The sequence below is a fragment of the Rattus norvegicus genome, chromosome 12 (assembly GCF_021556685.1).
Source record: "Rattus norvegicus strain SHRSP/BbbUtx chromosome 12, alternate assembly SHRSP_T2T, whole genome shotgun sequence".
NCBI classification, from domain to species: domain Eukaryota; kingdom Metazoa; phylum Chordata; class Mammalia; order Rodentia; family Muridae; genus Rattus; species Rattus norvegicus.
Window position 1 is genome coordinate 53,410,232 of NC_141545.1, and position 16,848 is coordinate 53,427,079.

At 45.0% G+C, this 16,848-nt stretch overlaps 1 protein-coding gene across 7 annotated transcripts in view; it reads right to left on the minus strand.

Moving 5' to 3' along the window:
* The window catches only part of Pole (DNA polymerase epsilon, catalytic subunit), a 48,459-nt gene extending 31,640 nt beyond the window's left edge, over window positions 1-16,819 (minus strand). For 6 of the 7 annotated variants that reach the window (XR_015634037.1, XR_015634036.1, XR_015634035.1 and 3 more), the window contains exons 1-21: window positions 16,707-16,819; window positions 13,548-13,689; window positions 13,075-13,155; window positions 12,370-12,414; window positions 12,143-12,235; window positions 11,733-11,887; window positions 9,466-9,607; window positions 9,076-9,156; window positions 8,425-8,532; window positions 7,620-7,730; window positions 7,316-7,401; window positions 6,991-7,110; window positions 5,354-5,486; window positions 5,018-5,131; window positions 4,548-4,760; window positions 4,172-4,279; window positions 3,710-3,838; window positions 3,529-3,631; window positions 3,295-3,441; window positions 2,985-3,130; window positions 1,031-1,179 (exon numbers count right to left, since the gene is read on the minus strand). Coding sequence is in view for 1 of the 7 variants with exons in the window: in NM_001107152.2 (NP_001100622.2) it covers window positions 1,031-1,179; window positions 2,985-3,130; window positions 3,295-3,441; window positions 3,529-3,631; window positions 3,710-3,838; window positions 4,172-4,279; window positions 4,548-4,760; window positions 5,018-5,131; window positions 5,354-5,486; window positions 6,991-7,110; window positions 7,316-7,401; window positions 7,620-7,730; window positions 8,425-8,532; window positions 9,076-9,156; window positions 9,466-9,607; window positions 11,733-11,887; window positions 12,143-12,235; window positions 12,370-12,414; window positions 13,075-13,155; window positions 13,548-13,689; window positions 16,707-16,768 (2,468 nt within the window). In the remaining 6 variants the exon portion in view is untranslated. 7 annotated transcript variants of the gene reach the window in all.
* Window positions 16,820-16,848: the final 29 nt, after the last annotated feature.

Here is a 16,848-nt window from a genome sequence, read left to right on the forward strand (position 1 = left end):
TCCCCTCTTCATTCTGACCCAGCAGCATTTAGCACATCCACTCTTATTAAAAGTCAACCAATAGGGCTAGTAAAATGGCTCAGTCAGTGAGTAGATGCACTTGTTACCAAGATTTATGATCTGAGTTTGACACGATGTACTCACGTGGTAGGACTGACTCTCCAAGTTGTCCTCTGACCTCTGCACGAACACTCTAGTACGTGTGCGCCCACACTCTTATCCAATTTTTAAAGACCCCAACATATAAACACAATCAGATGTGACCTCCTCACAATCAACTCCAGTCAGTTCTCTCCTTTTCTGTGGAGCTACAGGTTGGAAGTCCTCTTTTCTCCTATGTTCCTGAACATTCAGTCTATTGGTCTGTTTCCCTAGAAGACCAAACTAGTTTTGTCCAAGGAAGAGAGCCCATGCCCTCCTTGCCATACCACTCAAACCATGCCCTATTCTCTCTTCCTAGAACAGTCTCCACCTTGGCTGTGAGACCTCAGCCCACCAGTCAAGTTCTATGCCGTTCATTGGTCATTCTTCTGCCCACTCTTTAAATAAACTGATGCCATTAAATACCAAAAGCCCTTTCTACTGCAGCGAGGATACAGTGATATAAAACGTCAAATAACCTAATCTTATCTCCAGCCCACTATGCTTGCTTCCATCAAAGTGCCGAGTAGAAAGTAATGTTTTTCGGGGTTGGGGATTTAGCTCAGTGGTAGAGCACTTGCCCAGCAAGCTCAAGGCCCCGGGTTCAGTCCCCAGCTCCGAAAAAAAGAAAAGAAAAGAAAAAAAAAAAAAGAAAGTAATGTTTTTCAACACTGGACCCTTGAGCCAATGTGAGCCCTACTCTGATGGACTCAGCCCCAATTAAGCCCGTGTCACCAGCATGTTGTGAGCAGGAAGAACATTCCCATCCACACCCATCATCTGCTCGCTCTGTCGATAACTGAACTGCTCCTCCCCCACAACTTCTTGCTTTTTTGCCATCCCATCTTGCTCATTCCCTCCCTGTTCATTTACCGCATATGTCCCGTACCCTTTGCGCATAACATAGCCGTAGAATGAGTTCAGGATGCATTTGTGAGCCAGCTGCAGCGAATCATAAAGGATCTCCATGTTCTTGCAGCGCTTCACCTCTGATGCATCGCCCACCTCTACAGCCGCCGAGAGCTTCTTCTTCCACACCTGGAAGAACACTGGGGAGCCTAAGTACCTTACAGCTTCTCCAATTTCAGTCCACAAAAATCAACAAGCATACAATTTCAATATTAAAAACTTTCAAGTCTGGGGCTAAAGAGATGACTCAGTGGGTCTTGTAGAGGACCAAAGTTTGTTTTCTAGTTCTTCCTGCTCACACATGACGGCTCACAACAATCTTTAACTCTAGTTCTAGAGGATCTGATGCTCTCTTCTGACCTCCATGCGCATCAGGTACACATACATACACACATGCAAAACATTCAAACACAGTAAAAACAAACAAACAAACAAACAAACAAACAAAAAACAATATAAAACAAAGAAGAAAAGAACAACTTTCAAATCCAGAGAACTTGAAAAAGGATAATGAAGACCAATCCCTCTTCAGACTGGCCACCTGTTAATACCTTAGCGCATCTCCATCCCGCATGACATCTATCCCCATAAAACAAGTACTTCTAGTCTACCAGGCCTCCCATCAATATTGTCACCTTGATTTAAAAACAAAGCCAGCACAGGCCTTTAATCCCAGCAGAGGCAGGTGGATCTTAGAAGCCAGCCTGGTCTACAGAGCTAATTCTACAACAGCCAGGTTTTTATCCAGAGAAACTGTGTCTCAAAATTAAGTAAAACAACATAAGAGAAACAAAGCCAGCCAACTATGTGCTGAGATCTATGAAACTGTAAGACAAAATAAATCTTAAAGTGATGTTAAGAACTTGGCCAGAGCAATGAAAGCCTGAATAATACAGAAAATAAAAGGCTTTGAAGAGAGCAGTGACAGTTGCATAACAGCTGCCACCCAACTATAATTACAAATGTTAAACTTCAAGATACGACAGCTCACCACTATAAAAGGAGAACCAATAATAGTCAGGAGAGTGATGAGGACTGTGTATCAGAACAGCGAGGAGTGCAAGGGACATCAAGCAAGGATCTCACCAAAACTGGCCTCAAGGAACAAGCTCTCAGAATTTAACTACCCGATAAAACATAAAACTCACTTTTTAGTAGGAAAACTCAGGTGGTTCCTGGTAAAACAGAAGAAACCATTTAAACCTCTATATAAAGAGATAGGTTTTATACCAGGAGATAAAATATGTACATGAAAACACTTCCCCTGCGGCTAGAGATGGCAGTTAACAGTCCTGGCTGCTCTTCGTTAGTACACAGGTTTGATTCCCAGCACCTATAAGGTGGCTCACAAATGTCTGTACATCCAGTCCCAGAGGATCTGACACCCTCTTCTGATCTCCACAGATACCAAGCACACAGGTTCACATAAACATACATTCAGGCAAAACACCAATATAGATATAAAAATAATGAAATTTTTAAAAAGAGGGGGAGAGAGAGAAAAGAAAAAACATTTCCCCAATTCTTCTAAGTCAGAGGTTAGCAAACCACAGAGTTAAATCCAGTGTGTATGGTGGCCTTAGAGTCTGTAGGGATGACTTACCTGCTTGTACTGGGAAAGCAGTCAACTCACGGTTGTATCTAGCTCAGTAAGTCTTTGTCAGCTCAACTAGTGTCTTTTGTAGCTGCTGCTCTACATAATTATTTCTGAAACAATTACTCAGCACAGTTCCAAGGGCTCAGGCCACGACAAACAGTCTGCATCCTCTCTGGCCATTAATTCTTTAAGTGTACTTATTATCCAAATGCATATGGCGGCTCACAGGATGCATATGGCAACCCACAAACTACAAGGTATTTGTAGTTGACCAAGGTGTTTCCACAGAGCCAAACCAAGACCCTCTCACTTCAGACACCAGTTTACTTTGACCCACCTTGTGCAGTCCTTTGAATTCATAGCGCCTGTCTCTGAAGGCCCGCACTGTGTCCACATAAAATGAGTTTTCCCGCTGGCAGATGGTAGTCAGGCGCTCTTCTACCTTGGTCATATGGATCTTCTTATAGGCTTTCCGGCAATAATCTAAGACAATTCAGAGTGTTGGGACGGTAGCTGAGACCTTCCAGATGACAAAAGAGCAAGCTGGGACACCTGGATGCTAAGGAGCTCACTTAACTAAGGCAACATAAAGGAATGGGAAACCCAGATACTGCTAATTGTCATTGTAAAAGAGAACAGGTGCTCACCTGCCAGCCTCCGTTTCTCGTATTTAGCCTGTTCTTCACGGGACAGCTCATGAAAGGCCCTTGCTGGCCCCTCTGGGAACAAAGGGGGGAACTTCTCCGACTCTAGCTGATGCTGGATTCGATGGTACTCACTACGACTGGCTGGCACTGGAAAGGAAGTGATGGGACAGGTTCCGAGATCAGAATCTAGGTCTGTCCTGACCTGCTGAGCACCCTTTAGGGCCTGACACTCACTGAATTCTCCCCTCCATTGCCAGGCCATTTTCCTCTGACAAGTTGCTCCAGGCTTATTGAAGTCACAGGCAGCACAGGTGGCCTCATCCACTATGGCAGAAGGCTATGAAAGGAGGGGAGGGTCAGAATCAACTTGGGTCTGCAAAGAGAGATGACTATGATATGAGAAGGGAGGTCTCACCTGCAGGCGGTTGGTGAGGATTATGTTAGGATACATGGCCCCCACATCTAGATGGTAGATTAGAGGACATTCAATTCTGTTAGGAACATCTTTTAGGGAGGTGAGTTTGGTCTTAATCTGCTCACACACCTATAGAGAAGGGAAAAACAAAGGGACGTTGGTGGCCAACGTAAGAACTAGGTGCACTGAGTGGTGATGGTGCGCCCCTTTAATTCTAGCACTAGGGAGGCAGAGGCAGATGGATCTCCGAGTTCAAGGCCAGCCTGGTCTAGGTCCAGAGTGAGTTCTAGAACAGGCAGAGCTACACAGAGAAATCATATCTTGAAGAAACAAAAACAAATACAAAACCCAAAAGAATGAGGTACAATAATGGTAATCAAGCCAGGATGGCAAGTCTAGAGGGAGTAAGACGAAAATCTCCAAGAGTCAAATATAGGCCAGCCCTGACTCTTAGATGGCTACCTCTTGGAAGTTGGTGGCTTGTTCCACAGGCACCTTCTCTTCTTCTTCAATGGCATGGCGCATAGTCTTCTCAACTCGCTGCAGCAGGAAATCAAAGGCTGCAGGATTCTAGTATAAGACACGAGAGGACACAGGTCAGGCAGAGCTTCAATCTGCTGCCAGTGTAAAACAAGGCAGGAGGCACCAGAGGTGCTCTGCAAGGAGACTGTGTCTTAGAAGGCACCACACGAAAGCTCGTCTTATGTAAGGGGGACGGGAGTGATACTGAGCCTCAGAGAGATGAAGGTGAGACTGTTCAGGCCATTGCCTCTTGGGTTTTACAACAGCACAAGTATGGGAAGAGCAGAACCCCAGAAGGCCCAGGAAAGAGGTATACCATCCTAAACCGGCAGGGGATATCACTTCGGAAGACACCAGACTCTAGGGCCTCCACATGGCCCCCAACGTAGGTCTCAGCATCTAGCACGTGGCCATCATCTGTCAGCTTGTTGAACTCCTGCTCTTGCTTATTGGGAAAGATAATGTTGGCATGGAAGGCTTGCACCATCAGCAAGGCTTCGCACAATGTTCCAGAGCCCTTCCGCAGCACCTGCAGGGAAGATGCAGCTGTAGCTATGCACGCCGACCCCGAAATCCCAAATCTATGCCAAAAGCCCTGACTCCTAGGCAAGACCACGACCACCAGAAACCTTGACTGTACCATGGAAGGAAAATTGTGCAGCTGCTAACAGAAGCCCCTGCCTCCTGTGGCTATTCTCACTTTGGTGCCCCAGACTCCAGGAAGATGCCAATGGTGCCACCCGTAAGAGTCCAGAACCATCCCACCTGGAGCATCGGTGCACTGACCTCATCAGGTTCCATGGGAATAATGGTGCAGAGGGCGAATATGAAGGGGTGCACATATTTCATGTACAGGTAATAAGTAGCAACAGCATCTGACACTGAGTAAGTGGCCAGAGTCTGGGGAGAACATCAGAGAGCAAGATCATTAAAAACTAAGGGTCCAAGAAATTCATGAAATACAGAAAGTAAAGTTCAGGAAGGAGGCAAGGCTGAGCAGGAGTGATCAGGAAGGAAAAGCTGGTACCCATATCTCAGGTAACTGAGGCTCTCTAGTCACAATGTCTATGACTTCAGGGATACACAGGAAAGGGAATGGGCTTAGGGAATGGGCTTACGTGCCTGGGGCTGTTCAGTGGCCATACGGCACATGTCCTCAGGGTCCAGCTCCACAGGGTCATAGCCAAGTTTGGCTTTGGCAGCTGCCTTGAGATTATGACTGCCCACAGGAAGGTAACTGTCCCTCTTCACCCACCTGGAAAAAGGACAGATTCTAGAGATGAACACAAGGCTGGCAAAACCAGACATATCACAATAATGTAGGTTTTAGAGACATTCAAGGGACCAGTGCCGCTTGAACATCCACTTGCCTCGCAGGAACACTCAAAAAATTATATGTAAGAATCAGGATCCTTTGTACCCTTACCCCACCCTCCACTTTCAGCAAAGAACTCAGCTTCTTGCTACGGAGAAATAAAAAGGTAACACAACAAGAATCCCTAGGCCTCTATGAGCCTATCAAACTGTATTGCATGAACTACCTGTCCATCTGTCCTCTGTTTACCCTGTCCTTTCAGTATGCACTCTCGCAACAGCATCCCCTTAAGATGTTCTCTAGGGCTTGGAAGATGGCTTAGTGGGCAAAGCGCTTGCCATTCAAGCATAAGGTCCTGAGTTCAGAGCCCCAGCATCCATGTAAAAGCTAGGGACTGCACTGTCCAGTGGCCACACCTAGTCTCTATCTCCCATGACCTGTCCTAGCAGCTGTTTGCTCCTACAACTTCTCTGTGGCCCCTTCCTCTGTAGATGTTCAGATATTCTCTCATTACACTTCTTCTTTTTTTTTTTTTTTTGGTTCTTTTTTTCGGAGCTGGGGACCGAACCCAGGGCCTTGCGCTTCCTAGGCAAGCGCTCTACCACTGAGCTAAATCCCCAACCCCTCTCATTACACTTCTAACCTTGCTAGTTTGCCATCTATTAGAACTTTGACCAACCCTATGCCTCTAGGTGACACCATCTAGTTTTGGGCTCCTCCGAGTGCACAGAGACTTCCACAAAAGCATGATTACAACAGAATCCTCTCATATCTTAAATTTATTCTTTCTCATTCCAAGTCAAGTGAGCAGAGACGTTAGGCACCTATCTATCCCTAAGCCCCCGCCCATGCTAGCAAACCTGAGTGTTGATCTTTCTTTATCAATGAACCAGTCTCAACCTCTTGGCTTTCCTCTAACCCAAAGGCTAGACTATCAGAGAAAAAGGAGCAACAGCCGATCTCAGACAATCTTGGAGGCTGATGAACTCATGTCTTGGCCCAGCTCAGATGCCACCTTCTTCAGCTAGCTCTTTGTATGTATGCGTTCATACCTGTCTTCCTACCTACATGGACCTATGTTCTAAAGACCATGACTTCAATACCTGGGGTAACTACTCGCTTTCAGTCAGCATGAAGCACACTGAGCTCATCTTGAAAACATACAGCCTCTGGGAGCCTCATCTGACTTCATCTATGCAAGCATCAGAATCTTGCTCTATGCTTCTTTCTAGCCAAGCTTTTCCACCTCGCAGGGTATTGTTAAGCATTCTTGACTAAATGGAGGACTAGCAGCAAGCACACAGCAAATCCCTGCGGCCCAAAGCCATTTCTTGGAGGCCAATCACCTCTCCCAACAGATGTGCAAACAGTCTGTACAAGGAGCCTTTCTCTATCACTGATGGGATCACAGGCATGAGCTGCCTACTATGTGGTGTATACATACCTGAGGCAGTCCATGTGGATGCACTGTGGTGCCTTATATTCCCCCTGGCAATCCTTCTGGAAGCCTATCTCCTGGTACATGCTTAGGCCATGAATTGCTGCCCTGGCCTCCACAAACGGCCTAACAACAAAAGAGACAGGCAATGGGGATAAATGAGCTGCCAGTGCTTCCTTTGATCCTTGTGTGTAGGCAGACTGCTCCCAGGAAACACTGGTCCCATGCACTTCTCTGTGAAAGTGAGAAAACCACTGATACCAGCAGGCAGAGCTGCTCTTCTCCCACCCTTCCCTGACACAATTAAACCTTAACAGGAAGCTGGACTCACCAGTCAAAAAAATCCCCATTGTAGGTGACCATAATGGTAGGTTTGGTCTCCTGGATATGCTCAAACCATCTCTGGATCAGATGGACCTGGGCTCAACAAACCACAGAAGTTAGCGGAACCCTTTCTCGGCTTTCGGCAACTTGCCAATACTTCCCCAAACTTAGAAACAGCAGCCCAGATGCCCAGGACTATTCTAGCCTGACCAGGGAAGAGGAAGCTGAACAACAAACACCTGACCAGAATCGGTTTGCATCCTGGCGCCTCATGCCAAATACCAGGCAGGCTCTACAGGAAGTCTCTTTACCTCATCAGGTTCATTGAAGACACAGAAAGGCCCTTCATATTCTGGCTTGGGGGTGAACTCAAAATCTTCAATGTCTTCTGAAACAATCTCCCTGTTAGTGATGAGGTAGCCCTGGTAAAGTTCACGAGCAGACAACACAAGTCAGCTACAGAAAAGCTGAGACGCAGACTCCTAGCCCACCCACAAGCGTCTCAACAAAATAATTTCAAAGAACTCCACAAAAACATAAAGGTGACCTGCCTATAATCCTAGCACTCAGAAGGCTGAGGCAGGAGAGCCACCAAGAGTACAAGGCCAAGCTGAGCCACAGAGTGAGTGATACTCTGCCTCAAAAACAACAGCAAAGGGCTGGAGAGATGGCTCAGTGGTTAAGAGCACTGACTGCTCTTCCACAGGTCCTGAGTTCAATTCCCAGCAACCACATGGTGGTTCACAACCATCTGTAATGGGATCTGATGCCCTCTTCTGGTGTGTCTGAAGACAGCTACAGTGTAGTTATATAGAATAAATAAATAAATCTTTAAAAAAAAAACAACAGCAAGGGGCTGGAGAGATGGCTCAGTGGTTAAGAGCACTAATTGTTCTTCCAGAGGTCCTGAGTTCAATTCCCAGCAACCACATGGTGGCTCACAACCATCTGTAATGGGACCCAATGCCCTCTTCTGGTGTTGTCTGAAGAAGACATAGACAGTGTACTCACATACATAAAATAAATAAATCTTTAAAAAAAAAAAAAAAAAAACAAACAACAACAGCAAAACATCACAAAAGCATTTTGAGTTTCCCAAACAGAGACTCTGTTCACCTGGCCATCAATCATATAGGAGATCATCATAATCTGATCTGTCTCAGCATCAGGGAATTTGAGAGGTAGTTTGGTTGTCTCAATGTCAAATGCCAAAACCACAGGATCCTAAAACGACAAAATACACCATGAATTCAGGTCTGCATTCATCCTTTGGACACCCACATTCTGCCCTGGGTTCAATCACCAGCACCAAAAACAAAATAACCATACATATCTCAAAACAGTAACAAAACCCCCACTGGGGGTAAGAAAATGAAAACACACAAGGAATGAAGCTCCTGGTCAGACCACCTCAGACCCGAAGCTCCCTTGTATTCATTTACTGTCTCACTTGAACATTAGTTAGGACAGCACTGGCAAGGAACCTTGTCCAGGACAACATTTTCATCTTGCAAACAAGAAAACGGAAGACATGGATACCTGAATGAGATACAAATCTACTTCTCACCAGTCACTGGGTTATCAACTACCTAAACGAAAGCTCAAGGGTTCAAATCCAGCTTAACTCAAATACTAATGTTTGAGGCTAACACATAAGTGTAAAAATATGTTTTTAGGTTGGAGACCGGTAGAGAAAAACCTCCTTAATTATTTTCAGAAAGTATTTAAAGAAATAGATTTTAGGACTGAAGAAATGTAAAAACTTACAGGTCGTTCGACGAGATCATCTCGTCGGGCAATTTCCACAGGAAAAGCATTTCCTCGAAATCTAACATTGTACCAGTGGGCCTAAAGAATAATGAAGCACACATTAACTAAAAAGTTCTCTATCCAGAAACGTCTATCTCTCTAACAAAAATGTTTTAATTATTTACTTAGTGAGTGGTGTGTGTGTGTGTGTGTGTGTGTGTGTGTGTGTGTATGTGTTTGTGTACACCGTGCAGGTCCTGGGGATCAAACTCAGGTCATTACACTTGGAAGCCTTAATCCACCAGCTCATCTTGCTGGCTCCAGCAAAATCAATTTTTATGCAGATTTATCCATAGCTCCCCTTGGCTCTTAGGAACTTAACTCAAGCAACAGCCACCTTCCCCTTACCACATGGATTCTGAGGTCAATGGAGAGGCGAATGTGGTAGGGAACATCATACTCCCGCATGTCCACTATGTTGTCCAATTGGTCAGCTATCTTCTTAGAGGTTTCCTCCTCATCAGTAATTAGACTGCCTCCTTGCAGAATACTGGCAAATAAACACAGGAAGCCACTAACTCAGTTATGATCTACGAGGAACTACAGGAGTAAAGACAAAGGCAGCTGAGGAGGCTGTGAGGACCAGGGTAATCTCTTAAGAAATGGCCTTGGATCATCACACAACACAAGCAGCAGGCCACAGAGAAAGGAAAATCAAGGTATACTGGAGAGGTGTGCATTCTACATGATGTAAGTTAGGCTGTGCACAGTAGTCAGGAGGGCTCCAGTGTGGCTAATCCCAGTGCATCAGCTCTACCAGCAGCCTGCTCCAGCGAGCGTGAAGAGTCGAGTTGGCACCACAGAGACTGTGGAGAGCTGCAGTTAACAAATGAACATCCCTTTCTTTATTAAAATAAAGATGATGGTAACTAGATTATCCTGTAGGAGTGAAGTAAGAATAAGATACCATAAAGCATCCAGCTTAGTGTACAATGAAGTGACTAGGTAATGTCAACTACCTCTATAAAAGTCTATATTCAAGTAGAAAACCTTACACTGGAATAGCACTCAATATCCTAATAACTGGGAAGCAAAGGCAGGACACCCGGTTTAAACATAAGGCCAGCCTGGCTTACATAGTGTGCTCCAAGCTAAACTAAACTATAGTGTGAGACCCTGACTCCAACCAACCAATGACCCACTGAACCAAGGAGACAACCAATAAGGGGAAAAAGGGAAGAGGGAAAGAGGGAAAAGCTCTGTGGCATGCATAAGGCTCTAGGCTCAATCCTCATTCTCTCTCTTTCTCTCTTTCTCTTTCTCTTTCTCTCTCTCTCTCTCTCACACACACACACACACACACACACACACACAACTTAAATTAAAATTAGACAATATACTCTATCACTCTAAGTTTAAAATCAAATGGCTTTGTAAGAGAAAAAAAGAGCATGGGGAGATGACTCTTGCAGGAGACCTGGCAACTCATACCCATCTGTAACTACTTCTGAGGACTTAACCCCTTCTGTGGGACCAAGCATGCACACATAAGCACATACACACAGGCAACACATTCATGCCTATAAAATAAGATAAATTAATCTAAATTAAAAGAGAGAAAAAGTAGCACCTATCAGATGGCTTACAGGCTCCTTATGGTTCAGTTAATAACTGCATCTTAAAATATTCTGAAGAGTAGAGATGAGTGGAGGTGGGCGCGCAGACTGAGGAAGTATCCTAAGTCTCAGATCGATGTTGATGTACTTTTTAGTGTGTGTGTGTGTGTGTGGCACAGTGCACAGGTGGAAGGTAAGAGGCCAACACTGGGTGCTGGTCCTTGCCTTGCTTCTTGTTGAGATGAGGTCTCTTTGCTGTTGTTTTGTTGCTGCATACACCAAGCCAAATGGCTTGTGAACTTCAGGAATTTTCTTTCCTCTGCCTCTGATCTCACCACAGAAACACTGGGACTACATATACATTAGCTTTATGTGTGTTCTGTAGATTCAAAACCTGCCCTCCTCCTTGCTTTCTTTTTTGAAACTCTCTGCATAGTCCTACTGGCTTCAAATTCAGAGATCCGTCTGCCTGTCTCCGAAGTGCTGGTATCAAAGGTGTATGCTACTATACCTGGTTCTAAAATTAATTTTTTTTTTCGGAGCTGAGGACCAAACCCAGGGCCTTGCCTAGCAAGCGCTCTACCACTGAGCTAAATTCCCAACCCCCTAAAATTAATTCTTTATCAAAAGACTGTGATCACTGTTTCTGAAATCATGTTTCATTTTTATCTTGCTTTTCTGTTATTAACGTGCCTAAATATTTAATAATAGTACATGGTGTTCTGCACTTAAACTTCTCTGTACACTCCAGATTCTCTGGAGAAGATATCTATAAAACAAAACACTTGATAACATTTGTAGACCATGTTAAAGTGGTGGAGGCAGCACTCTAAAATATTCTCATTGTTATAGCAACTCAATTTTAAAGCCACAAGCCTCTCTCCTATGTAAGAGGAGCTCAAGCACAAAACAGAACAAAATCTTGGGAAGACAGCGTTAATTTAACAGAAAGATATCTAACATGGCCAAACATCAGGGGAGTCGCTCTGAAGAGCTCCTGCCTCCATTAGCTTGTTATTCTAGAGTAACTGGCACTTTGCTCTTGAGAAGGAAAGTTACCTGGAGAGCATTGTTGTGTACTCGTCACTAGCATGGTCCTGCTCTCGGTTCTTCTTCACAGCAGGAGAGATCTCCTTTCTCACTTTGACAAGATCCTCCACAGTGTGGAAGGACAGCTTGATGTAACTCCGCTTCAAGCCCACCAAGTGGTTTGGCTATAAAGTAAAAGGACAAGCTGATGGGTTGATGAGAAATAGGAGGGTAAGCCTGCGAGGTAAACATGTACAAGTCAAAGCACCTAGCTTATTTTTGCCTGTGTGTAACACCACCGAGTTCCTTAAAGATGGCTTTGGGAACAACTACCATCCCTCATCCTCCAGGCTGCCTCACAACCCAGTAAACGACCTGACCTTCTACCTCATCCAACACTGTCCGTCTCACCTGCTCCTGGGAGGTCTGGGGATACTTACCAAGTCCAGGTCTTCTTTGGGCACATTCTCTAACTTTGCAATTTTACCCTGAAACTTCTTGGATAGAAAAGATGAAACTTCTCGATCACAACCCTAAATTAGGATCAGAATTCATGTATTTTCCATTAATAAGATCAATCTCCGTATTTACCTGTATCAGTTCTGAAACCCACCCAGTAGAACAAGGAACAGATCATTTGACCAATTTCTACCAAGCACAGACTTACCTTTCTAGCTGCAATGTAGAAATATGGCTTGTAGGGCAAGGCCACCTATAAAAACCATTAAAAGGGTGTAAGAAAAAAGGAAAAAGGGAGAGAAAGGGGAAAAAGATTTCAGAGTGGCAACTGATGAGCAACCTGGATGCAAGGCACCCTGGACCTTGACGGCTTTTTTTCCTTTTAAGATCGATTTACTAATTTTTATTTTATGTGTATAGATGTTTTGCTTACATGTGTGTCTACATACCAAGTACATGCCTGATGCCCACAGACAACAGAAGAGGGACGCATGAGCCTAGTGGTGAGGGCACACACATGCCTTTATATCTCAGTACTCAGGAGGCAGAGATCTCTGTGAGTTTGAGGCCAGCCTATTCTACAGAGTGAGTTCCAGGTCAGCTAGGGCTACAGAGACCACCGCCCCCCCCAACCCTGCCGAAAGATACTGCATACATGAAATTTGGACCTGCATATCTCTCAGGGGCAAGAACCCCAGAAGCAATACTGTTCAAGCTCTTGAGCTACCTTCCCTCAGGATATCTTAGATGTGACTGATGAAGTTCACAGGGGCATGTTCTCGATGAGCTGCAAGCACCTGCACACTCACTACAGCCTCCCATCCCCCCCCCCCCAGAATAAATGAATACCCCTTATTTTAGACAACTTATTTAACACGAATAGGTTTTTAGATTTTTGGAGTCAAGGGCTTACCTTAAATCTGCTTCCATCATCTTGAATGAAGTAGTAATCCACTGCACTGACTAAGCGTTTGTCTTCATCTAAAATCTCTGTCTATGAGGGAACCATGGAACACAAGCATGTTAACCTCTGTGAAGCCTAAGAGCTCTTTCCAGGCTACTTTCTGAGAAACTGAGTACTCTAAAGATGAAATCCTCACACCTAGCCCTTCTCTTCACCCCTATACAAACACCACCAGCCTCCTTTGTAAGAACTGCATTATGGTCCCTCAGTGGGGAGTCTTCTGAATTTTCTTTAATAATTCTTGAAAGCGTTCTGCTGAGAGCTAACGGATTCCATTTTGTGGAAAAGCACCTCCAATGACCAGGTCTTTCAGACATGCCTTCCTCTCCTCTATCACTCATCCACTAGACAAGGTTGACATTTACAAGAAGAGGTGCAGCCATCCCCCAGAAGCAAAGGATGGGCAGTGTTAAGGGACATACAGGGTGCATGTTGATAAGCCAGCCAGTCCTTTCTCCAGGCTCTTTCAACCTTTCAAAACCAAACCGTAAGTCCATCTTATCCGTCCACTGGCTCCGTTCCAGACGCTTGAGTGCTGAGACTGAAGAGGAGGGACCATCATCCCTGAGTAAAAGAAGAGAACCAGGCGTCACCACTCAGACCCCTAACTTTCATCTATGTTTTTATTGCTGTTTTGCCTAGTTTTGTCTTTTTGAGACAGTGTCTCAATGTAGACAAGGCTGGCCTCCAACTCACAGTAAGCCACCTGCCTGTTTCCCAAGGGATCAAAGGAGTGTGCCACCACATTTGGTGACTATGTATTTCTGATATGGCATAGCATATACATTCCTAGAAAAACATCAAGGCCGGTAGAAGGCTCAACGAAACAAACAAACAAACAGCATGTCTAGGAAAAATACAACAAAGTCAACCCCCACCTCAACATTGACTTTACCACCAGAACACTAACAAAACACCAGTCACACCAGGGTGCTGCTGCTTCCTGTGATACTAAAACCACACAAAGAGCAATATGGCAGTGCTGAGTTTATGCCCAGAGAAATGAAAACTTACTCCCCAAGTAGTGGGTTTGGAGGGGAACGACCACGCCCAGCCCTACTTGCTTCTTTTTGAGATAGTCTTTCTTTGCCTCCATAGTGGTGCAACTACAGGTGTGCAATGCCACATCCTGCTTGGATTTACTTCAAATTAAAATCAGAAACTGTTTTTAACTTTGCTAGAGAAAAAGAGCTTTAGTCTGTATCCAGATCTTTTACAAAACCAGGGCTGAATGAAGTGCGACTTCTGAGGTATTACTATTTTTGGAGCACAAAACTCCCTGGCCTTTAAATATCATTCCAGTGAGTAAGTTGGGAAAGTAGACTAGAAAACTATTTACCCAGACATCATCTCCTCCTAACATGGGTTGCTCTAAGCTGTCTACCTTACTTTTTATTCAGCCATAGTGTAAAAATCTAAATAAATGATGAAAGTACCAGACACCTGCTTACGTATTACCTCAGACAGTGTCAAATCGCTCTGAGCATGCATTCTCAGTTCATTTTCATGACAACACCCATGAAGAGGACCACCCATTTCCTCATTCAGTGAATACGGAAGCAGTCTTACCTAAAGCTCACTCTCTACCTCTACCTGCAGCTTCAAGGACACACACTGACCTCATGGGACTCTTTCAACAATTAAGTGAGCTAATCCACACAAAACACACAGGGAATAAGCATACGCTAAACGCTATTACTTGTCCTCAGATCTAAGAGCACACAGGCAGTACAAATTGGGTTATTTTAAAAAGAACAAGGTCTCAAAGTTGGAGAAGGGTGTATCTGGGAAGAATTCAGAGGAGTAGGGTATGTGTGTGATTATTAACCAAATTCTTTTTTTTTTTCTTCTTTTTTTCGGAGCTGGGGACCGAACCCAGGGCCCTGCGCTCGGCTCGCTAAACAAGCGTTCTACCACTGAGCTAAATCCCCAACCCCTTAACCAAATTCTTAAAAACAAATAAAAGCCTTCCAAAAGCTATTGTTTATTTATTTACTGCAACAACAGCTTTCATCTGCTCAAGTACGTGGCAAAATTGGATGACTAAGGGCATGTCCTTAGCTGATGATATGTCTTAGTGGTAGAGTATGAGAGGTTCTTTATTCCACTTCTAGCTACATATACATATGTAATACAGAAAGTATGTATTATATATCCAATATACCGTGCCACAATAATATGTAGTAATACAATGCATAAAATCTAATATATGACACATTATATATATATATATACACACACACACACACAAGTCATGAGTGTAGATAAAATACTTCCCATCCACCTCTCACCTCTAAACTGAAGTCTAGCATGAACGTAACAGTACAAGTACTGCCCACCTCGTGGCTTTTCATGGCATTATGGACATGAAGACAGCACAGTAACTATCATCACTGTTGGAGGGTTAGACTGAGGCTCCAATGTATGAAACAGAACACAGCTCCTTTTCTAAATCAGGAATGAGCTTGGTGGGGCAGGTAATAGCCTGAGACCTGGGCCTTGAGGGAGCTGTGGATCCAGGTCCTGAGAAATCAAGTCTTCCGGAACATCCTAAGGGACTATGGGTCACAGTCCCAAGGCTGCTATGTGCTCTGTTTATGACACTGTGTGCGCCCCCCCCACCCCCAACTTCTATGTAAGACATTGTACTTTTGGGCTTGAAGAAATGACTCAGTGGTTAAGACCTTGCAGTGGACCCAGGTTTGATGCCCAGCACTTACACAGTGGCTCACAATCATCTGTAATTAAAAGTACCGGGAGATCTGATGCCTTTTTCAGGCCTCCACGGGCACCAGGCACATAGGTGATACTGAGTCTTCACATACTAATACTCATGCACACTAAAAAGAGATGCTCTACTACCTAAAAAACTTGCTTGTGGGAGCCATCAGCCTGTGTGACACCTCCTGATCCTAAACGTTCTTATCTTCAGGATCACATCCCCCTGGCCGTCACTCTCAGGAACCTGTCATTGAAGAACTACTTACTGATCCAGGTCAATTACCACTGCTGTTATGCAGCTGTTGTACAACAAACCCAGGGCTTCACATATCATCGAAAAACACTGTCACTACTCAGCTCTGAACAGGTTTCCCACTCAGGGCTCGCACTCTGACACATAGTCTTATGGCTCACCCAACTGTTTCTGCCACTAGGCAGTGTCACCAATCTCAGTATACGCTATTCACATCTCGTTTGTTGCCATACTCTAGTATCTCTTGCCGATGCATAAAAGGCTTGCGGCTTTTGGTGCCCACGAGTAACTGATGCTTCTTTAATCTCAATAAACTGTTTTACTTCGCCGAGACGGACAAGACAGAGTCTTTCGTTGGTTTTCCTGTTACCTCCTCGTTTGATGAGAACAGACACACAACAGGCACAAATATTTCTAGAGAAGCAGCCTGAGCCACGGAGTGAGTTAGCATCTCAATAAAACTACAGAAGCACACGGGAAGACTGGAGCCCGCCCTGTCCACCGCGTCGCGCGCCGGGCCCGCCGCTCCCCCGGACACGGCGCCCGCCCAGGTTTGCTCCGGCCGCGGCTGCCGCCAGCGCCTTCGCAGTAGGACACCGGCTCTCACCGGCTGCCTTCGCTGTCCGCGCCCGGCTCGGGATGCCTCCGTCCACTGTTCCTCAGCACCATCGCAGGGTTCCTGAGCTCCCTCCAGCTCCCGGGAAAATTTGGCGCGCTCTCATGTGCTCTCGCGAGACTACAGCTCCGGC